Genomic DNA, 24,523 nt, shown 5'->3' with positions numbered 1-24,523 from the left:
CAGTAGGAAAAGGATTATTGAGGCAGTTTTTATGTCTGTCCTTGATTACGGTGATGTGGTTTATCGGCATGCATCTCGTTCATGCCTTAAACTCCTAGACTCTGTATTTCACTCTGCTTTGAGATTCATTACAGGAGATGCTTATGATACACACCATTGTGTTTTATATGAAAAGGTTGGGTGGTCCTCCCTTAAGGAGAGACGTGATGCACATTGGCATATTTTTATATATAAAGCTCTGACTGGAAAGCTACCACTATATTTGACAGAAATGCTGCTTATTTCAGATGGGCTTTATCAAACCCGCTCAACTGACATGCTCATGTTATATGTCCCCTATGCCCGGTCTGAGCTTGGTAAAACCGCTTTTAGCCATAGTGCCCCTGACTCCTGGAACAGCCTACAACATACAATTAAAATAAATACACTCATAACTGTTAACCAATTTAAAATTATTATTTTGAATCAGCCCCTCTACACTTGTAACTGTTTTAATTAGGCTATTATGTCTCTCATTCAATTGATCTGAATGTTTTAAATTGTTGTTGTCTGTGTGTGTGTGTGTGTGTGTGTAAACTTGTTATGTATTCTCATTGTATATTGTGTATATGTACAAACTCGACGTCATTGTAAAAGAGGGTCACCCCTCAATTGATCTTTCGAGGTTAAATAAAGGAAAATGAAATGAAATGAAAATATGGTGAACCTTATCGCTACACTTTTGTTTTTGTCTGCACTATGTCTCTGCATTACTTTTGTATTTATTCTTTTATGTTGGATTGTTGAAAGGGAGCCTGGGACTCAATAATTAATTGTCAATGACTACTGCTCCTATTGTTATGCATATGACAAATAAACTATCTTGAATCTCCAGAATGAACTGTCATTCTTTCCAGCTAAAAACATTTACCAACTGGAGAGGGGTTAAAGGGATAGTTCAGTATTTTTGAAGTGGGGTTGAATGAGGTACTTATGCACAGTTAGTCTGTTACCTTATGGAGATGGGGATCGGCACGGTCATTTTAACGGTACGAACACACTGCACTCCGCGGTGCGGCGGTTGGCGGCGCGAATCGCAGGTTCCGCGCCGCGTGATCATATTGGCTCATTTGCTCATAGCCTAACTTATGGGAGCAAACTGTGACTATTATGTTTTCATCCATCTGCGCGACCCGGGCGGCGCGGCGCGAAATACATTGACTTTCTATGTAAACTCGCCGCGCGGCGGTGTGCAGTGTGTTCGCACCTTAAGGAGTTTAGATTAGTCGTCAATTTTTTCAAGAGTATTTCGGCCCTGTATTACAATGCCTATTTGTGTTGGCACACAAATCAGCAGTGCAAAACAAAATTCAACAGACTGCTGAGAATGTAAAACATTTTAATTATATAAAATCTCTTGTAATTTTATTTCTATTCTATTCTGTTTCTATTTATTTTCTTATTTTATTTTAAGATATTTTTTATTTGAATACTTTGTTTTATGGTAAATGTAGTCTCGCAAAGCCAGACCAAACTACAGCAAGTAGTATGGTCTGGAAGCACTCCGTTTAGAGCCGTCTATTCGGGGGGGAAACTGGGCAGGCCTGTTTTTATTTCTTTAAACCAATCACAATCATCTACGGCGGGGCTAACCCCGGGAAGCAGCCAATGGAGGCGTAGCGTTGTTTGCCGACGCCAGCGCTTAATAGACGCTGGCGGAAGTGGTCAAGCCAGACTATGGTAAATGTGGCTTTGCTGTTTTATTTATATTGTTTGTGTTTAAAATTAATGCAAAATATTATTCCTGGTTTAAGTTTTTCAAAACTAAATTGCAAATAAAGTTTGGAAAGAAAAAGGTTTTCTGACAGCATTACTTTGAAGGGTACAACCGGAAGTAATTGCTTAGCGTGACCTGCGTCGGTCGAACTGTGCTGTCATCATCGTGTAGGACGACAGAGGAAAGTGTACAGTAAACCATGGACTCATTACAACAGCCTGACTGACACTCGTTATGTGAGGGTGCTGAGAGAAACCCGCTACCCGGTTAGTGTTTCATGTACAGTCTACTGAGAAGACACGTTATTCCGAAGACAAGGTCAAAAATGGTTGACTGTCCTCTACAAACGCCGTTGTTTACATTCGGCGTGATAGCTGACATTCAGTACGCGGACCTCGACGATGGCAACAACTACCTCCGGACTAGGAAACGGTACTACCGGAGCAGTCTCCAGCTGCTCAGAAATGCCCAGGAAAATTGGTCAGAGTCGGCGGTCAAACCGGAGTTCATCCTCCAGCTGGGAGACATTGTTGACGGCTTCAACAAGCGCCACGACGCCTCGGAGCGAGCGCTGGACACCGTGCTGAGAGAGTTGAGCTCCAGCCCGGTGGAGGTCCACCATGTGTGGGGAAACCACGAGTTCTATAACTTCAGCAGGAGCGCGCTGCTGCGTTCAAAGCTCAACAGCACAGTGCACACTGAGCGGGGCCGGAGCGGAGCCCAGGCGGGCGGTGATATCTACGCCTACAAGTTCAGCCCGTTCCCCGGCTTCACCTTCGTTGTACTGGACGCCTATGACGTGAGCCTGCTGGGCAGAGAGGAGTCCAGTGAACAATACAGCGAGGCTATGAGCTGGATAAGACAGTACAACAACAACGAGGATCTCAACTGTCCCTCAGGTATGCTGGTTAATATAGCTATAATGCATGAAAGCATACTAGGCCTATTTAAATCATACTTTACGTTTTATATTATAAATGTGTTTACTATCATGGTGTGTCATTTATACACATTTTAAAGTTGTAAAGTAATATAAGTGTTTTCACTGTCAGTCCCTGAACAGCTCTGCTGGAGCATTTTAAAGTTTATTTTTTCTTCTTCCAAATCATTATTTTGCCTTGGACATTGCAGACACCAGGCTATCTAACAACGAGCCACTAGATAATGATTTTCATATTGAGTGTTTTTGCTTCAGTGTTTGAGGGCCTGCTGCAGAGGTTCACAATGTTCAACGGTGGGTTCAGTAAGCTCCAGCTGGACTGGCTGGATTCTGTCCTGTCCATGGCTGATGAGAAACAGGAAAGAGTCACGATTGTCAGTAAGTAGAACCTGTCGCTTTTACAAAGCATGCTGCTCTCCATGTTTGACAGCATTATCCAAATGTTTTGTTATCCGGTTGCCCCCATCAGGACTGCATACAGACTTTTATTTTTAGCTTTTGCCCATTGTATAGTGCAGCATAATCAGAAGTGCCTTTACAGCAGCAGGCTTTGAGTACACTTACCTCTGGAGCATCAACAGCTCCATCCAACAGCAACAACCATCACCTCTTCTGTCCTATAGAAACAACCGTTTTGTTTATGTTGTGATAATGTAACTGAATATTTTCTTTTAATTCTACAAATGTTTTATTGCCAATTCCAAAAAAGAAATTGTACAGCAATTCTGACCAGCAGAAATCCATTTATGAAAATTTCATAATATGATATGATTAATTGACACTCACATCTCACATTGAAGGTGGGGTCAGCGATTCTGTAGCAAACTTGTTGTCAAAATCAGTGAATATCTCCACATGATCCGTTACCCGTCTGTACTGTGTGTGCACTGAAAAAGATCTGGTGTTACACATTTTAATATTCTTGATGAGCATTATCAGTTTATTTGTTTAAAAAGCATGTGTGCCTTTAAACTACATCATATAGTATGGAATTTAATATTCCATACTTTAATTCCATACTACATATTACATTTAGATTGTTGTATTTGAGCATTACCTGCTTAACAAAAGCATTTTTTTTACCTCAATTAAATTGGATGTTTAATTTTTTTCCAAAACGTTGGTCACAAAAAGAACAACACATTAGATTGTGTCTTCTTAGCTCTGGACCAGTTGAGAAACACTGTGCTACACCAGATACCAGTATTCTTATGTGTTGATGTATTTTACCCCTCGCCCATGCAGGTCACCTCCCCGTACACCCCAGCTCCACAGAACACATCTGCCTCTCCTGGAACTTCAATGAGCTGCTGGCCACCATCAGGTCCCATAGCAGCGTGGTGTGTTTGATGGCTGGACACGACCACGATGGAGGATACCACTGTGACAAAGACACGGGGGTGCACCACCTGACGTTAGAGGGAGTGATAGAGACTCCACCAGACAGTAACGCCTTCGCCACGGTCTCAGTGTACCAGGACAGGATGGAGCTGAAAGGGAGCGGGAGGATCGCAGACCGAGTGCTTCTGTTTCCACCAGGCCAAAGTCACACAAGTTCTAATACAAGCTCTCATACAGATTCATAGATTATTTAAAGGAATAGTTCAACAAACTTAATTTTTAGTTTGTTGAGTCACTCTCAGGTCCAAGGCAAGGTGACAGAAACCATTCCTTTTAACTGTGCGTGCATTTTTTGAAGGAGACATGGGCAAAGGTTGCTCATTGCTAATATAAACTTTACAACATCCCTTAATGCTCCTGTGTGCTTGTGGCTTAAAATAGAAAATGTTGTTCTATTCCTTTAAGATCTAAAGGCTACATTTTTGGAATATTTGAGTATTTTTCTTCTATAGATATATTCCTGATTTGAAAGATTTATTATTCCTTACTAGGGTTGCAAAGGGGTGGAAAGTTTCCGGTAAATTACCGGAAAGTTTCCGGAAACTTTCCACGGGAACTTTCGCTCGGGAATTTTGGGAATATTCAAAATTGGAAATTATAGGAATTAACTAAATGTCGGTAATTTAATTTTTTTTTTCACATCCAAACATAAATCTAAACATTTAAACACTATGTTTGGTCATAGGCAGACAGACATGCAAAATAATACAATTAAAAAAACATTACATTTGAACAGATTTATTTGTAAGAAGAACTGATCAAGTTTTGATTATTTTATGAACAATCAATAATTTCACTGAACAACAAAAAGATGAATGTTGAGTTAAATATTACTCATCTGTCTGAACCCAACCATTCAATAAATAAAGTCAAATGCCCCCCATGTGATGGAGGAATGCACAGAGCATGTAGGGGGCATGGCCTCAGTAGGGGAGAACGGGGTAAGTAGGCACACTTTTTACTCTAGTGAGAATTGCTCATCACGTAAAAGATCTTTCAATAGTCATTCCTACATTAAATTGAAGCTTAAGGTGTTGGCTTGAAATGTGTACCCCTAACTTTTTCTATCTTATTGTAATAAAGAAGAAATTAATCATCAAAGACACCCTTACACATTGTGACAACCAACCCCATCAAGGAGTCAGTTGTCACACACTATGGGGTTGTTTTTCATAATGTTATCTTAATGGGAATAATCTTAAAAAGAAGGAAAGTAGAACTAAATTTGAAAGTTTAATTGCATTGTCAAGTTGACAAATAGGCCTACATAACTTACTGTAGCCTTGGCAGCTGGTCTAGTTTGGGATGCACTGTTTTTTTTTGTTGCCCTTTTTTCTTTTGCATGCTAGCTGCCTTTTCCTGCTCTATTCTTTCCTTCTCTGGGGTGCCAGTGAGGATACAGGTTGACAACTTCTTTCGTTATTGGGTTCCTTTTCTGGCTGCAGCCTTTGGATAACATGTGACAACCAACCCCCCAAAAATGTGACGACCAACCCCAACTTGAATTTCTTGCTAGCATCAAGGCCAACAACCATCTGACAACCAATTAGCTTGCTAACCACAATCTAAACTATAGTTTACCCTTCACACTTTGTATGGGTAACAAGTGTTTTGTTATAAACCCATTGTGTAAAAGCCTAGAAGAAAAATACTGAGGAGCTAAATATTTTCAATTTGACACAAACAGTCCTCTCACCTCAAATTCAGCAGTCTAACTCCAAGGAAGATTATGATCCCAATTCTGGATATTTACATACCAAAATTTCACAGACAGCGCCTTCTGGTTCCAAGATATAACGATTGTGAAAACCAACCCGTGTGACATATTACCCCGTTCTCCCCTACCCCTGCAGTAGGATGTGTGCTAAGTGCAATTTGCCAAGTGTACTTGCATAAAATCTGGTTGTTTTAGTCAAGATTATGCTAAAATATATTGTCCCCAACTATATGTAAAATCACAGTTTAAGCCTCTGTAAACCTGGTATAGTCAAATCAATATATGATATCAAGTTGGGTGTCTCAATAAACTTTAAAAAAAATCTGATTTGAAATTAAATGTTCATAAATGTATTAAAACTTAGTTGAAAAAACAGCTTTTTACAGTCTAGAACGTTTGCCTGGACTGAAATAACATAGTTAGGAGAATTTATTGCATTTGGGTGGCTTTAAATTTGGTAAATTCCCGTTTATTCCCGTTAATTCCCAAAATTCCCATAAATTCCCGTTAATTCCCATGGAAAGTTTCCAACTTTGAAAATTCCCGGAATTTTGCAACCCTATTCCTTACACACAGACCATACTTACATGTCCATTTACCTCAGCAGAGCAAAAGTGGTACCTCAAATGATGAAGTGCACTTATGAGTTTTACATTTTTCTTAAATCCTGACAAAGTATCAAATATGTCACACACTAAAATAATTTGCTTATTTATATGCGCCTAATTTTGAGAAGGTTGGGATTGTCTATTGCTGCCTTTTTGCATTGCACATTATTGGTTTTCTTATACTGTTTGCTGAGCAAGGTTTGTGCAATATGGAGAGATCAGTGCAGTGTATCTGGAGCTATAAGCTATAGTTATATTTGCCAGTTTTCAGGTGAGTGGATCAGCAGAAGATAAGTGCGAAACTGTTTGATTTAAGAATGTTAAACAGCCAATTAAAAAAATAAAAATAAAATTCATACCAGCAGTCGTTTCACTTCTTTGCTCAGATAATGTCCGATCCACATAACTGGCATATTATGCTGCATTTAGAAAAGTGGTAGATACAAGATTTCTATTAAATATAAATGAAAGAAAAGTTCACTTGTGTTTCCAGAGAGAAATATTGCTTGAGGCTGGATTAGGAATCCCACCCATGACACGGTGGTAGTGCATACACTTTTTACTTAATGACAATGCTGTGATAAATGTGTCCCTAATTGTTAATAGTTTAGTTTGTGTGTGAAATGAGTGAACACGTATGGTAGGTAGAGATTTTAAAAACTCTAAGATTAATGTAAAAAACTACAATTTACTAAAAGTATCAGAAAATTATACTGTCAGGTCAGGTGTAACAACGAGTATGTTAAACAGTAGAACGAGATGGTATGCTATGGACAAAAACATAACCTTGACATAAGCTTTTTCTAGAGCTTTCAATTGCATCCCATAATCATCAGCAGCAGATGGAGTTACCCAAGTTTGGACATGATATATTTATCTACACAACCACTGAGCAACTCCACAGCCAAAAAAACACGAACAGTGGCTGAAAGATGTGCTTTAGTAAGACGACCTTGAGTTAAGGTTATGTTGTCATATATTAGGCTACTAATGCAAATATCAAGAATTATATTATCTGAAGCTAAACTTTATTAGCTTTCATATGATGCTATGTAACATCAAACAAACATATGATGTGTGGATAAAACAAACGAGTTCAAGCACTATCATCCCCTTTAGGCCTTTGTGTTCATTGTTTTGTTAAATCGCATACAAGTCGGAAATTGAGTCGATACAGTAGGGGAAGGACGTGGAGTGGCAGAGGCCTACATTTTGCCAATTACCTAGGGGGCAAAACCCCCTTTTTTTAAAAACAGACATGGAGTGTTGTAAAAGGTTGTTCACCAGAAATGATATCCAGGACCTTCCAGGATCCAAACCTGGGTGGACAACCTGGTCAACTAGCTGCTGGAAAGCTACAGCGGGCCGATAGAGCAAATCAGAACCACTGTTTAAGCGAATGGAGGTGGGCTAATAGGGATTTAAAACTTATAGATATCATTATGAAACTTTGCAAGTTGATTACTGACATTAAAACAACAACTTTTTGTATTACAGTATTTTCCAAAACGTTTGAATAAATATGAAAAATCATCAATATCTTACTAATGATGTGTAAATTTGCCAATTAGCCCCAAAATCTAGATGTTGGACAAAAGTAGAGTCAATTTGTTTTTAAATTTTGAAAACAAAACAAATGTCCAACTGCTTGAAGCTTTTCCTAATCACAGTTCAAATTTGATCAATAACCCATAGAAAATGATTTTTTTACACAGTTTTTTCCAAGGGAATGTCTAGCCGTTTCCTAAAATACCAGCTGGAGACTCCAAAAGGACACTTTTGGTCCATGGCACATGAAATGTAACTGTGTAAAAAATGTTAATGTTAAAATATTTTCTATGGGTTATTTATCAAATTTGAACTGTGATTAGGAAAGGCGTCAGGCAGTTGGACACTTGTTTTGTTTTCAAAATTTAAAAACAAATTTACTTTGTTTTCTTCCGACATCTAGATTTTGGGCTTTGGAGATATGCAAATGTAGGCATCATTAGTAAGATATTGATGATTTTTTATATTTATTTAAACATTTTGGAAAATACTGTAATACAAAAAGTTTTTATTTTAATGTCAGTAATCAACTGGCAAAGTTTCATAATGATTTATATAAGTTCAAAAATTCACCATTAGCCCATCCCCATTCACAGTGGTTCTGATTTGCTATGTCGGCCCGCTGCAGCTTTCCAGCAGCTTGTTGACAAGGTCCACCCAGGTTGTGATCGTGGAAGGTCCTAGATGTCATTTTTGGTGAACAACCTTTTACAACGCTCCATGTCCATAAAATCACTTTGCCCCCTGGGTAAATGTCGAGAGATTTGCATAACTGATGGAAATAAATCTAACATTTCGCTGTGAAGTCGTGATGACTGTATTTCCGACGGGTCATGAAGGCAGCAGCGGCACAGACGTGGCCGTGGTGCAGCTGCTGCGTTCAAGTGACGCAGGCAGTGTCCTGTCCCGTCCCGCGGCAGAGAGAGGGCGAAGTTTCACTGCACTCGGTGCACTGCAGTCCGAGCGCTGCTGTGGGAATCCAACACAACAATGGCGACTCCCAGTCCTGACAGCAACTCCAAAAGCTCCAGCAACATCAGCAGCATTTTAGGATCCACGTCGCACCATTTTCACCAGCAGACACAGAGCAGCAGCATGCAAGGTAGGCAACAGTGGCCTCTATTTCATTTGATTATTATTATTAATTCAACTGATGATACTGGAGTTAGTGGGAAAAGGTAGCTTGTAGCTTCCCAGAAGCAGAAAAAACATAGTCAAGAGTGACAGATAAATCCAAATGTTCCGGTGAAAACTTTCAAATTAAAATCCGCGTTGTTGCCATTAAAAATAGTTATATTATTGGATGTAAAATATAGGCTTAACTGGTTTTGGCAAGTGTTGTAAAATGATCTTGACAATTAAAATATACTGCCTGTTAAACTTCCTAATTAAATAAACTAATGTAAATGTTTAACATAAGCGTAAAGAACGCTTTTTTCATACAGTTATTATTAATACTGTTGCAGGTGACTGGACCTTGACAAAACGATTAACGGCAGGCAGACTGGACTTACCATTATTTATCTGCCAGTCCCACATAAATACATTACCGGCTCCTCTCGAACGTCCTGCAGTCTCTATATTTCACTGGCTGTGTTTTTTTGTCAAACGCTGAAAAGTAGCCCACTGTTTAATACCCAGGCACTACGTACACATAGTTGTGTTAGCGTTATAGGCCTAGTATATCTAATGATGGTTTATTCACTTAAAACAACATTTTACCGCAGTATGATGATCTGTGTAGTGGCTGTCATCAGTGTGCGCTTTATTTTGAAGGCTGTAATACGCAGTTTCCGCTTAAGCTCTACGTGTCTTCGGCTAGCTTGAAATAACTCCCTGAAACTACACGGCTACCAGGTTAGCAGTGATTCGGTAGCAACGTATATAAAAATGCTGACCCGACCCAAGCTGTAGTGGCACAGTGAAGTGTTTAAATTTCCTCAAGCCTCACGTTATTCTCATTATAAAAACAAAACGCCAAATCTCAACTGTGTGACAGTTTAAAAATAAATGTCTGTTTACCGATAGTGTTAGCCCAGGCTGCTACAAGTACCACCAAGGCCTACCCTGAAGGGTTACTCTCCCCGGGAGCCTGGCCACACATAAATAGGCTACAAATAACACCTTTACAGTTTGATATAGTCATTAAATTCACCATGTCGACATTCACTTTTAAATTGTTGTTGACTAATTGGCTCAGTCGACGCGGAGGTGCTTACCGTTTAGGTCTGTTGAGGTGTTAGCCTGTTAAACAACGTGATAGCATAAGCAAAATTATTTGAAAAAACACATCTTTAACGCTTCTACCACTGTATTGAAGCAACATGTCTGTCGTATGTTATATTTCTGTTTTTAGCCAGGTACAATGTTTAGCGTTGCAACCAAATTGCCTCTTAGCCCACAGCCTGAATCCATTATCGGACGGAAAGTCCAGCTTGCTCGCGGCCATATCCTACACAGCTAGCTGAGAATTGTTTTAGCTAATGTTTTCAGTCAAGCCATAGCTGTTTGATAAGATTTGCTATGAGCTGCAGCAACGTCTGCTGATACAAGTCGGGACAGAACATGGGGAAAGGGACGTAGAGCGCGTGAGGCCCGTGTCAGATAATGGATGTTGTTGATGGCGGTTGCTCAATAACAGAAGGCACTTCCATTAATTGACTGACTATAATAAGAAGCCGTATCCAGTGGTCAGCACGGTCTGAATTGCATTATTCTTCCTCTGTGGCAGCATGTGTAGTATCAAATGTTTTATCTAAACCTTACAGAAACCAACACCTGCTGGAGATGTCAAAATGAAACAGGTATTCACACTTACTTTACTAGGTTTTTAGTTTTTTGGTTTGTTGGAGCTCATTTGTTTACACTGTTTGTTTATAGGCCACACTTTGGAATTCCTTGAAATGTTCCCTATCCATCCACTTTCTTCTATTGATCATTCCCCCCCCCCCCCTGTTTGTTTCAAAATTCCACAACTTAAAAAAAAAAATCCTGCATTTCCTCCATTACCTGCATGTTTTAATCATGATTCCATATCAGAATGATTTCTATGTAGACACAGTAGACAGACCCCAAACAGACAGCCCGGGAGTGTTCTTCTATGCCACTGTTAGATTCTGGTTTGCTGCTGCTGTTCTGCTGGCTATACAAAATGTCAGTCACGTTCCAACTTCCTGTTGATATGTACCAATGCTCACTGGTGTATGTATGGCCACTGCTAATTCCACAGATAGGTGCAACTCTCTACCGGCACACACAGGTGGTGTCCCACTCGTGTTTTCATGCCCTATGCCCGTCTTATGCGGTATGCCACTATGAAACTGTAATTTGACTGGATTGTGACATAAGAAAAATGGTAGGACTCGCATTCCACTGGCATGTACTATTATCCACTGGCATATGAAGATTCCTTTGGTGTATTTCATTGCTATGGTAATTTTACAGTATGCCTCATACTCAGCAAACAAATTGACTTAATGCCTATTGGCATACAGTTTGCTTTAGTGGTCAAACTTTGTGAAGAGAACCTTGTTATCCGTCAAATCAATTCCCACATCACCCATCACTGAGCTTATGATAAAGCTAACTTATTATACTTTTTGATACCGCTATCCGAAGACAAAGTTCCCCCTCCCATTCCTCGATGGTGGAAAACAGTTATGACGTTTCACATTGTGTGCGTCTTTGCTTGAAAATTGTTAAATAATTCATGCAAGGTATTGGAAGGGGCTGGGTATATCCTGGATAGCATCCATAACAACAGTGATGGGCAGCTGCCTTGAAGTATTAGCTTCCATTAAAACGCTGCCAGTGACAAGTGGCACCTGCCAGTGGAACATGAGTGACATGTTATTATTATGTGGCATACAGCAGCAGAGCACCAGTCCTCAGCACTGGCAACAGCAAGTAAGAGCTGTCAAATGCTGGTGTGACTGACATACTGCAAGTCAGACTGTGAGACGCAGCAGCAGCATACTGTCACAATAGACTGTTACAATATACAACTCAGTATTCGCCCATACCACTTAAGTAAGATTGGTAAAGCATCAACCTCTTTAACAGAACTGAATACATGAACCAAAATAATAAAACACAAATTTAAATACATATTAGGCTACTGCTGAATAAACCTTTTGAAATTGAACTATTCCTTATTCCACTGGGAATACAACAGAACCACCACGTCCACTTACGCATACAGTTGCATGGCAGTGCACCAAACCAGACCCACCATCATATGGTGCCGTTTTTTTTTTTTTTTTTTTTACATACTAAATCACATTCAAAGTAACCCGCTCTCTATTCCCCTTTCAGTATTGGCCCCTGCTGGGATGGCACTTTTGAATAATGACCTCCCGTCCCTACTCACACAAACCTAAACAAGCCCGCAGGAAAATGTAGTAAAATGTGTTTTCTTTACTTCAGGGTTTCAGATAAGCCTGTCTGGAGTGTCCCAAAGTAAGCAATAGACTCGCACACAAAGCACTCCGACCTCTACTCTTTGTGGGTAAACCTCGATAGTCTAAAGTGGTTTCCTCTCCTCTTTTATTGAACCATGTTTTCTATTCAATCATTGGCTGACGGCGTACAGCATTGTCGTTGAGCACACCATTTTAGATGTCTTTGTCGTGCTCATAGTTTGCTGTATGTAATAGGGGAAAGGAAGCCACTGTATACTATCGAAACAACCTGTGTGGTGCTCTGGTAGTTTGGGGAGTCTGTCCACTGTTCACTGCTGTTCACTGTCACATCCGGTTACAACAAAGAGAGATTCATTTGCACCGGGGCTTAAAGGTTAAGGGATCTGTTTGCACCTCTTTTATATAAGGTCTATGGTTTTTTGCACTCAAGAGCTGGTTGAACAGGGCATGTCAAAGGCGACTCAACACTTGAACTCAGCATTTTCCCTAGACGCAGCCCTTATTGGCAGGTATTTTCAGGAGATCCTTCCCAATACACGCTCACAGGTGACGGGCCTGCCGTCTCCATTCGGTTTAAATTGGAATTTAGTGCTATTTAAGTGTTGGGTCACTTTGGTTTTTCAAGGGAACTTTTCAGGTTTGAATTGCACATTTAAATAATAATAAAAAGTTCTTAATGGAAATGGTTTGGACAGGGATTCCCAATATCAGTATCCTGTGGCAAGCCTCTCTCTTTTTTTTAAGCTCGATTACGGCCACAACAATTCCAATCATTTGAAATAAACATATATGATTTGGCTGAAAAAGTATCCTTTACAGCTGAGAGAACCGGTGGGAACCGTATTGGGAACCCCTGTGCATCTGGGCCACTGTGTTTGTGTTCAAAATGCATTTTGTGCTTCCTCTGTTCTTGAGAAGCACTTGAGATAACCCCAAAGGTCAGTGTGTGTGGAATAAAGCAGCTCTTAACGCGGGCTGGATCTTTAAATCATGTCAATACCACAGCAGTTTCCTCCTCACCTTTCTCTGACCTATTGGCCAGACTTCAATTCTGAAGAATGTTTATTGACAAATCCCTTTTTGTAAAAATCAGTGAATATCTCCTCACAATCTGCTACCTATCCGTACTGTGTGTGCTCTGGAAAAAAAAGTGTTAAGAAAAACAGCCAAGGCTCTGTAAACTGGTATGTAAACAAAGGGAATGTAAACCAAAGTGGGCCTGCTTTGTTAAGAGATATTCACTGATTTTGACAAAGTGATTTCTCAGAAAATTAATTACCCCACCTTTTAATAGTACAAAGCACAATGATTACTGTTACAGTTATGTGGGTCATGTGAAATATTGCACACCTTTTTTAAAGGCTTATCTCAAGTGAAGCCAAGGCAGAAGTTGCTGAGGTAAGACCAGTGTGTATAGCACCTGTTTGCACCAGGCGGGCCTGAGCCCACGGCGTGGTGCGCATGTTGTTGGAATGGCGATGTGCTTCTCTCTTTCTCCTGCCAGGTAAGCGGAAGGCTCTGAAGCTGAATTTCGCCAACCCTCCAGTGAAAACAGTCTCCAGGCTCCCGCTCCATCCAACGCCTCCATCTTTCCAGAACCCTCACATGTGAGTTAAAGAGACGGCTAGTGACGGGATTTCACTGGAACTCTGTCTGTTGTTCTTAGTTCATTTAAGATGATACACCTGTGCATTGGTGTTCTTTATTTTAGCGGGTCCTGGGAGTAAGATATTTTTCTCCAACACAGTGGAATATGCACCTGTTGAAAGAATTAAAAACTAAATACATCTTCACCTCATCACTTGATATTGTAAAGAGACAGTGGTGGATTATGTTATCTTTAGTGACTATAGCTTCTTGTCCTTGAAGGCCACCGTACAGTAGCTTCCCTAAATACTTATTGCAATCTATCGATGTGCCAAAATACACTTTTATTACCAACAGCAGTTCATTCGGGCCATTCAGTTACTCGGCTTCTCGAAAGGGCATTCTTAAATAGAAGCATCACATGAGAAAGTGCAGACTTCTCCATTGAATACCTTCAGAATAAAGGGGATTACTGATTTAAATATGTATCATATCCATCATGTTACTGCTCATGGTTCAACGCTGTCCTTTTCTCACCCCCCCCCCCCCCCCCCCCCAACTCCAGAGAGCGTCTGCGGACACACAGCATCGAGTCCTCGGGGAAGCTGAAGATCTCTGGGGAGCAGCACTGTGACTTCACTGCAGAGGACCTGAGGGACCTGGGGGAGATCGGCCGTGGGGCGTACGGCTCCGTCAACAACATGGTCCACAAACCCACAGGCCAGATCATGGCTGTCAAGGTCAGCTGCCCACACGGAGGCTTTTTTTTTAACCTTGAGTTTATCTGACCCACAATAACAACTGATTAGGGTTGGGCGGGAATCCAATTTTTTATACCTTTTTTAAAACCATCCCCAAATTCTACCCTGGTATACTGTATTACCGCGTTGGGTGATATCTATCTTCTACTTCAACTGTAGCCATCTTGTTCTATTTTCTCTCCCGATACTACATTTTACGAGATAACATTGGATTAATCACGATGACAACCCCCACCAAATAGTCATTTTAACTAACAGCACGTGAACACATTACAATGTAATGTTGCTGTTTTTGTCTTCTAGTTATGCCTACTAAAGAGGCTGTCACGTGATGCACGAGTATGAGCGGTCTAAATAGTGAATCCTTTTTTTGACAGGTTCTTTATTTGACAAATTAATAGTACATCACTTGCAGAGGTTCTGTCATCCGTCAGCTTCTTGGTCCCAAACCGTAGTTGGGAGAGCACTGGTATATACCAGAGGTATACCAAGTGAGGGCACGTTTACACCAACTAACAACAAACACCTGTAGCATGGGCTGCACCACCATCGCATACTGAACGGAACTGTCCTCGCACACCAATGTATCTTATCTTATACCAACCAAACTTTGTCAACCTATATATTTTTTTCACCAGGCCACCAGAGGGAGTCAGAGCCTGAAACACATTCATGGCATCTTCCAACACAGGGATTAGTGCTGACAAACGATCACACACACACTCCTTTAGACATTTATTATATAAATGCGCACACTACACAGGAAATGTTTAAATGACGATAATCAAAGGGATGCTGTTGCTATTTTTAAATACGCTGGTATACGGTATTATTGTATCACCGCCACACCCTACAACTGATCCAACTTTAAAAAAATAAATAAAAATTTTTCATTGCCCTTTATTACAAATAAGCGTGTTATAGTTTTACTGTACAAAGTCATAATGACTTGGGCTGCAAGTCAGGTCAAAATAAGTGGATTTGTAAATGTCTTGTTGTCTTGTGTGTCGGTCAGAGGATCCGCTCCACTGTGGATGAAAAGGAGCAGAAGCAGCTGCTCATGGACCTGGACGTGGTGATGAGGAGTAGTGACTGTCCCTACATCGTTCAGTTCTACGGCGCCCTCTTCAGAGAGGTGCCACTCAAAAACCACTGACCTCAAACGCACCACACCATGCTCTGCCTTTCCAATATGGACTGGGTTTACCATATAGCAGCATCAACTATTTAAAGTTGCTACGAGGAACTTTTTACTCTGTTTAAATTCTAGCCTCCCCCTTGGACAAAAGCGGGAGTGTTTTTTTTTAACGAAGCCAGCTGTTGTTTCTGGGTGAGCGTACCCGGACAAAGGCTTTAATAATAATAACTATATAAACATAGCATTCTTTGCACTGATGGTCTCGTTTGCTGTTACGTGTCATTTCTGATCATCAGATGAAAACTTTGACTGTTTCAGAAATATTCAAAAGTTCCTCGTAGCACCTTTTAATATATATTCAGTGACTGATCATAAACCTGCACACGTCTTGAATTGAGATTCAACCGCTCACTCTTTGTTTCAGGGCGACTGTTGGATTTGTATGGAACTTATGGCTACCTCATTAGACAAATTCTACAAATATGTATATTGCAATTTAGATGACGTCATTCCAGAGGAAATATTAGGCAAAATAACATTAGCGGTGAGTAGATGATTCTCTTTGTCTTAAATCATTTTTAATTTCAAACTAATGCATATCATCAACACTGAAGTGATGCGTTTCTTTTTTTGTTTTCAACAGACAGTTAAAGCACTGAACCACTTAAAAGAAAACTTGAAAATAATTCACAGAGGTAAGTCTTTATGTTTGTAAAATTGTATCAATTTAAATTCAGATCCAAAATGACTGTTCTATTTAGCCAGTGTATTAAATTTAAATCCTTTCTACCAAAATAAAATGATGGTCAATTTGACTGTTTTCACAAAATGTTGGTTATGGATACAGATTTATGTAAATTAAATCAAAACTCTGGATCAGTTTTGATGATACCAATGTTCAGTTCTGTCTATAATTATTATTATTTTTTTTTGTCATTGTAGACATCAAACCTTCCAACATTCTAATGGACCGAGGGGGAAACATCAAGCTGTGTGACTTTGGCATCAGCGGTCAGCTGGTGGACTCCATAGCCAAGACCAGAGATGCAGGCTGCAGGCCTTACATGGCGGTAAGCAAGCCCAAGCAAGATATCGCATAACACCAGTTTAAACTGTGCAAACTTAGCCCAAGCTTAATGAATGGTTTTCTTCAAATAAAATGGAAAAATAAAGATTAGGGTAATTATATGGTTAATTTATCTCTCCCTATGTAAAAAACAAAATCCAGAAAAAAGGTCAGTCAGACAGATGTACAGATAAGCGAATAATTAAAGGAAAAAAAGTATTTTAATTGATTGGTTTTAATTTGTTAACGGTTACTGTGACAAAATAGTATAAATAATGATTAAAGTTTCCATGTCAAAAACCAGACGTTGCAGTCATGAACCAGACTTTGTGAAACTGAATCTGACAGAATACCTATATAATATCATTGATGTGAACAGTGTTCACTTGAACACAACATTTCAGAATCTGCTTCAGTATGTGTACACATTTACTGGACAGGTTTATTATGACACAAGTTCAAAATCTATGAACATTTGTGTCTTTTTTTACAAAAAAAATAAAATAAAAATCACCTCCAGAACAGCTGTGTGTTAAACATATTCACTTATTTTGACATTGCTGTTTTCCTTTGTGCTTCTCTCCTCAGCCTGAAAGGATAGACCCCAGTGCTTCCAGGCAAGGCTATGATGTCCGCTCAGACGTGTGGAGCTTGGGAATCACCCTGGTAGGAGATATAAAGTCATCACCTTTGACACCAAATCTTACCTTCTGTTATGTTCGGGGCGAGTTTGAACCAACATAGCTGTTGCAATAAGGAAAGAATACAATATTTTAAGTCATTCAAATTCGGTGCTTCTTGTTTGCTTGTAGTACGAGCTGGCCACAGGACGGTTCCCGTACCCCAAGTGGAACAGTGTCTTTGATCAGCTGACACAAGTGGTGAAAGGAGAGCCTCCCCAGCTCTGCAACTCAGAGGACAGACAGTTCTCCCCCAAGTTCATCAACTTTGTTAACCTATGGTAAGTACCACTACACACACACACACACACACACACACACACACACACACACACACACACACACACACACACACACACACACACACACACACACACACACACACACACACACACACACACACACACACACACACACACACACACACACACACACACACACACACACACACACACACACACACACACACACACACACACACACACACACACACCTACCTACCTACCTCATGGTCTCCATTAGTGGATTCAGCATACAATTCTGCTTTTCACTATTTCAACACAGGTCAGATAAAACAGAAAATAGAAAACATTTAGCTTCATTTAAAATGTAATAATCTGTGAATTAAGTTTTCCAGTGTGTTACAGTAAATACTTGATGTTCTTGTTCTCTTTCCGTCCAGTCTTACAAAGGATGATACAAAGAGGCCAAAGTACAGGGAGCTCCTGGTAAGTTCTTGGACTGCTCTTTTAGTTTCTACATATGGTAAAAGGAAATGTAAGCTTTTCCTTTGCTTCCTCAAAAATAATTGTTCCTTTTTGAATACATTTTGAAAATGTTCTCCTGCCAACTAATTTAACTCTTTATGATTTACTGAAGTATACATTAAGTATAGTAGTATAAATGTAACATTAAGTATAGTAGTATAAATGTAACAACAACCTGAAATGTATTCAGAAATGTAATACAACCCAAAATGTAATAGCTTGTCGATAATGTAACATAATACTGAGCCAAAACATAATAAGTTTTTGCCCATAATGAAAAGGGTTTGTGTATGATACTACACTCTACATTGAAGCAATCAGCCCTTTTAATCCATACATTTTTTTTTATATATATTTTTTTGTCATTTTTCATGCTTTATTGAAGAGACAGAGGTGAAATGGGGTAGAGAGGGGAGTGACATGCAGAGAACGACCGCAAGCGGGAATCGAACCCGGGTCTGCTGCTGGATTAACGTATTTTCCGCACTATAAACCGCACTGGACTATAAGCCGCAGGTGTTATAATGTTTAATTACCATATGTAAGAGTTTGTGCACAGAGGGGATTGTTCAGGAAAGAGATGGCTGCTTGAGGAAGCTCCCATTTATTGACATTTCAACAAACAAGTTGCATATTTGCATAACGTATTCAAGTGTTACCATTTAGTGCAATAGTAGCTACTAGGGATGGGCACGAGTGTTTTCGCTACGCGTGTGATCGCTTGCATTCCTAGAGGATCAATCGATTCCTCATTAAACTTTTTTCTATTTTTAGAACGCAACGCATCTGTCTGCAGAACAACGATTCACCGCAATAAAGCGCTCAATGCTTATTGTCAAACAGTCACAGTTGCCATATGATATTAAGGATTTTTTTCCACAAGTTTAAAACACATTTTCCTCACTGAAAGTAATTAAATAGACGGGCCACAATTTAAACCGATCGAGTAGGTTTGCGGTGGGGAGAAAAAAAGCATGGGCTGTATTTGTAACAAAAAAAAAATAGCCTAAGTCACCATTTAAAATAAGAAGGGCAGCAAATAATATCAAATGATTGTCCTACAATTTAAATACATATAAATAACTCACCGAAGCAGATAGTTGTATAACCAACCGCGTAATGCTCACTCCGTGTCCGTGAATAATTACCGCGACTATTTCCTCATTAACGGAACGTTACACCGGTCGGTTTTTGAATCTTATCCCCATATTCCCGATTGAAGGCTTCTTGACTGTTGTTGGCTCAGAGCGAATGTGTCTGAAGTAAGCCTTGCCTCTTCTTTACTGTTCTTTCCAAGCGGAGAGCACCTTGCATGCTCACCTGGAGTCTACTCATTACTAACTGAGAGTAACAGGTGTCATCTCCCCTTTTTATAAACGTAACTTTATCATCTGCTTTGAAATAATTGGAAAGTTATATTCCTGAAAATGTTCTGGAGGAAGGAGAGACCGTGTTCAGCTCCGCGGTGCCGTGAAGAACACAGGCTGCGCTGTGGTGGCACGGAGGTGGCAGTTATTGCATTTGCTGTTTGACACAATGCTCAGTTTATTGCACTTGCATCAAAATATTTAATTTTGTTAAACTTTATTTTATCCGTTTTGTGCCGTTTTGTACACATATATAACATTTTAAAATAGGGGCGGCCCGCCCGGCCTAAGGGCTGCAGACACACACAAAAAAAAAAAAAAAACGATTTTCCTCACCCACCAATTGAGTTCCTTTGAAACGAGGAGTACTCGATTACTAACGCCCATCCCTTGTAGCTACAGAACATATACTGAGCTGTGTAATAACAGGGTCGAAAAATGGGGGAAAAGTCGCGGCTTATAGTCCGAAAATTACGGTACGTTTTGTGCTCAGCATTTTATTACATTATCGACCAGTTATTACATTTAGGGTTCAATTACAATTTTTATTTTATTACATTACAGTTTTTACTTTTTTGGGTGGTGGCTAATCTCGGGAACAAAAACCTATTACGGCTTGAAAGTATTTTGCCATCAATCTGATGGACCCACACAATCTCCCCCTGATGCTCACTGTATCTCTCCTCCAGAAACTTCCCTTCATCCTGATATACGAGGAGCGCTTTGTGGACGTGGCCAGCTACGTATGCCGCATCCTGGATCAGTTCCCCACCTCTCCCATCTCTCCTATGTACGTGGACTGATGGAGTAAGGCTGGGGAGTGAGAGGGGGTTGGGACTAAGCTTTTTGGGTGCCACGCTTGACATCTAAGCCCCCCAGAGTTACGTAGGATCACCTGTTTATTCACCCGTTCCAAAGAAAGAAAAAAAGGAAACGAGTCCAAAATTGCCCGGTGCAATGAGATGAATATTGTTAAGCAAAATCTCCCATCACGTCATTTAATAGTCAGTCAAATCTATAAAATATTATCATCCCATTTTCACCCAGACATAACATTGTCTTAGTAATAATGTAATGCATCTTTTTCTGTCCGGAGAAAGAATTAAGTATACATATATGGTATATACTGTATATACACTTGAACTCGTTGTAAACAAATACAGAATCTACCAAATAAAATCTTGAAACAGTGACACTCGTAACCCATGAACCAAAATAGCCCCCTATTGGATTGTACTTTGTGGACTGTATGTATGCATATGTGTGTTCACCTCCCTGAATTGTTGAAATGCACAGACACACACTCAGACACTCTTTTCACAGTTTGTTGTTGGCACCTTCACTCAAGGTAGATGAATGAGTATGCAAAAATGTTTCTCTCCGGAAAACTCATGGATGAGGTAGCCTGGCTTTACTACTTTTTAGCTATTGAGCTGTTTGCAGAATCTCTTAAAGCATCTTCTGTCCATCTGGACCTGACAATATTTATTTTTAAACAATCCACGAAAAATTCAGAAATAATGAAACATGCCGGAAACATGGCGGCCTGCCCCGCTTCTTTGTAGATATTAAAGGCTCATTCTAAGGGAAGAAAATAAAACTTTAATTTTGAAGAATTATACACTCAATAAAACATACTTATGAATATGGTGTTCCATTTCAACCAAGTCTGTTCTAAAAAAAATTACAATACATTCTACACACTGCTGTAAATGTTTTATTTTCTGTTTGTAATAATTGAGCTAGGGGAAAAAACGTCACAATTTAGAGTTGCTTTTTCTTTTTTAATCCTGGTCAATGTGGACAGAAGAGTGTTTTGAATATTCCAGAAATGTCTTAACTGCAGCAAGTGTTGCTAAACGACCTTCTGGGTTTTTCAGGGGTCATCAAAAGTAATCCTTTCATCAAAAGTAATGACAGTACACACAAAGCAAAGACCTGGGCTTCTTCAATACTATATTGCCTGATGTTAAGTTACTTTAGGACATCACGTCCACTGATGTAAATGTTTATGTATATAGTAGATCTAATCTGCTGTTCCTGGCAGGTTTCAGCTTGACAGTTAAGGCTCATAGTTAAACTATGATGATCACATCAAACAGTGAGGAGGAGTTATAGGTGCTAGCTGCAGAATGAAAATGTGTCTGTGTTCCAGTGTCAGAATGAGCCCTATTGCCCCTCAGCAGCCTGTTAAAGCACTGTTCAACTGCTCACCCGCACTGATCACAGATCCACAATGCTGCCATACAAAGGCAACCAGCGGTAACATTTAAAAAAATAATAATTAAAAAGTCCTGTCGAGGTAAACATGACACCCTTAAATGCTGCTAAACGACATAATGTCCACTTATGTACCAAACACACAACTGCCAGGAGAGGAGGAAGATCACTCCTTGCATAGTTAGTTGGCATGTCTCTCTGGCTTGCAACAATGATATAATGTTTCCCCACGCCAAAGCATGTATTTCACTCTGGTTGCATCTCAATAGTCTAAAAATAAGCTAGCTCACCTGTCTGTCTCCCCAAGTTCTGATGGACTACTACATGGCAGGCAGAGCGGAGGCTGCAGCTTAAGACTATTGAGATCCGTCCGCTGTCAGTTCCTCCCATTAAGCCATAGTCAACCAGGCAGTAGTTGGTGGACAAACATCACACAAATTTGGAGTTTGCTAGTTAACCAAACATCATTCCAACTTCACGTTCGCTTACCAAACTGTCTGTATGGACTTTTGTCCTTCAAGACTAGGGACGCTGTAGAGTCATGTAATGCCATCAATACATTTAAAGGATGCCATTATTTATTTGATCTTTTTGTCAACAATTCCCACCAATGACATTCAATATTGCCAGCCGTATCCTTTAACCCAGCACATACTAATAATGTAAAGTAATCTAATGTAACTGTGTACATGATAATAAGCCAGGAATACACATGATACAAGTTCAATTGGATGTTATTTTACATCCCGAGTATTACTGCTATTTGTGCTCACATTTGACTGTTTTCAGTACAGACTGACATTCCCACAGTTCAAGTTCAAGTATATTGTATTTTTGGCTGTACGCTTTATTACATTTAGTTTCATTGCATTAAAGGAATTGCTGTACTTAAAGGGCCACTCCATGCTATTAAGTGTTTAACTTTAATAATGTTAGGAATCTTGCAAAAGACAGTTACAAAAAAGAATGGTCCAAACTGTTGCAGCGAAAGCCGAGATATCCTTACTTTTAGTCCCTTATATGGGAAAAGCTCTAAATCCAAAAATAATGACACTGATGACATCAGATTTTCTCAAAATCGACAAAGCTCCTCCAGAGCCACAGAAGACTTATGCAACTCTTTCCAGAAGCTGAGTAGCACTCATGATGACTAGTACATTTACATATACAGTATGCAAGTATTCACTGATACCCCTTTATGAATTTATTTAAAATTATATGACACTGGCCTTGACAGATGTCCACCTTGTTGGAAAATGGCCACCGTCATTGGGAAGTGGAGTTTGGGGTTGTTCCTTATATCAGAATCATGTCACCTCTGTTATTTCCATTTTACCTGAATTGCGAAATTATGCAAGGCCACAGTCTCACAACAGATGGGCCGTTTCATTGCAGGCTCCTGATCAGTTTTTCACTCAAGAAATACATTTCCTAGAAGTTAACTTACCACTGGTGAATATGAATCCCCAGGGTACATGTTGTATAAATTGCAATTTACTAGAATGTTTATATTAGATTATAAAATAATATCAAGGGGTATAAATATTATATTGTATCTTTATCAAGGGTTAAAAAATAAAGTTCACGTGGGAAAGTTCAAAAACCTGTATTCTGTGGTTCTTGTGAATTTGACATGAATTTGAAAAAAACAAAAACAATGAAATTATTTTGCTGTGATAAGTTTATTGCTGTTCTTTCTGTAGTATACAGGGATGCAGGGAAATACTGTACTTTTTACAATAGTAAAGCAAGTCAGTGGCCAAGCAACATGGACACTCCTGTCAGATATGTGATTTATTTTTCTTGGAAAATTGCAAAATGAACCCCACCGGGTAAAAAAATAAAAAGACCAGTTGTATTCTTATTACAGAAGAAGTAAAGAAAAGACCCATCAGCTTTATCATATATTCAGGATAGGCATTTACAGCTTACACATTCAACAAGTGCAACACTTTAAAAGAAATATTTGGTCTAAACAGAACACAAAGTGAGACCCTTGATTACACAGAACATGTTTCTGAATGCAAGAAATGTATTGGCCAATGCACCTAAAGGAATCTTTTGACATAATTGGGAGTATACTAGTTTGTTTTCTTTCCAAAAGTAAGATGAGACGACCAATACCACTCTGATATCTGTTTGGTACATATGAAGCTTGAGTCGGGGAACGGCTAGCTAAGCTTAGCAGAAAAAAACAAGCAAATGTAATAAAATCCATCTACCAGCACCAATACAGCCAACAATTATCATAGTGTTAAATAAAAATTAATTCAGAGGCGCAATACAAGATAGACTATTTTAATCTATGAATGCTAAAGGTAGGCTACCGGTGACAGGTAGTTGCCAAGTAGGTTTGATTAGAGAAGAGGCTCAACATGTTGCTAAGGATTGAAAATAACGAGTGGGATTAAGTAAATTAGAGTTATTGGTTGGCAGATTGTCACTTTTGGACAGACTGTCATAGCTGTAACTGTAGCTATGTGAATTAAGCTAACGGGCAGGGGGCTGCAGCCTTTCATATGTAGTATACAAATATGAGTATGGCA

The 24,523-nt window shown here is 39.6% G+C and overlaps 2 protein-coding genes across 5 annotated transcripts; both read left to right on the top strand.

Annotated features, from left to right (window-relative positions):
- Window positions 1-1,954: 1,954 nt before the first annotated feature.
- Window positions 1,955-6,756, top strand: adprm (ADP-ribose/CDP-alcohol diphosphatase, manganese-dependent). Its single transcript, XM_080048608.1, has 3 exons — window positions 1,955-2,655; window positions 2,952-3,074; window positions 3,942-6,756. Exons 1-3 carry the CDS (start codon window positions 2,034-2,036, stop codon window positions 4,280-4,282), a joined length of 1,086 nt encoding a protein of 361 aa, XP_079904734.1. The 5' UTR covers window positions 1,955-2,033; the 3' UTR covers window positions 4,283-6,756.
- Window positions 6,757-8,902: 2,146 nt separating this feature from the next.
- Window positions 8,903-23,550, top strand: map2k4b (mitogen-activated protein kinase kinase 4b). Of its 4 annotated transcripts, XM_080049160.1 has the most exons (13): window positions 8,903-9,072; window positions 10,739-10,774; window positions 12,396-12,428; window positions 13,896-13,998; window positions 14,544-14,718; window positions 15,755-15,874; window positions 16,302-16,421; window positions 16,521-16,572; window positions 16,820-16,947; window positions 17,532-17,609; window positions 17,756-17,904; window positions 18,306-18,351; window positions 20,447-23,550. In XM_080049160.1, the coding sequence occupies exons 1-13, from the start codon at window positions 8,961-8,963 to the stop codon at window positions 20,558-20,560; spliced, it is 1,266 nt and encodes a 421-aa protein (XP_079905286.1). In that variant the 5' UTR covers window positions 8,903-8,960; the 3' UTR covers window positions 20,561-23,550. The 4 variants fall into 4 exon arrangements, with proteins under 4 accessions (XP_079905286.1, XP_079905288.1, XP_079905287.1 ...); XM_080049162.1 differs by lacking the exon at window positions 10,739-10,774; XM_080049161.1 differs by lacking the exon at window positions 12,396-12,428.
- The last annotated feature ends 973 nt before the right edge of the window (window positions 23,551-24,523 follow it).

This window comes from Ammodytes marinus (assembly GCF_949987685.1).
Source record: "Ammodytes marinus genome assembly, chromosome: 20".
Classification (NCBI taxonomy): Eukaryota; Metazoa; Chordata; class Actinopteri; order Uranoscopiformes; family Ammodytidae; genus Ammodytes; species Ammodytes marinus.
Note: the sequence above shows the minus strand (reverse complement) of the source record. Positions and strands in the feature narration are given on the sequence as shown.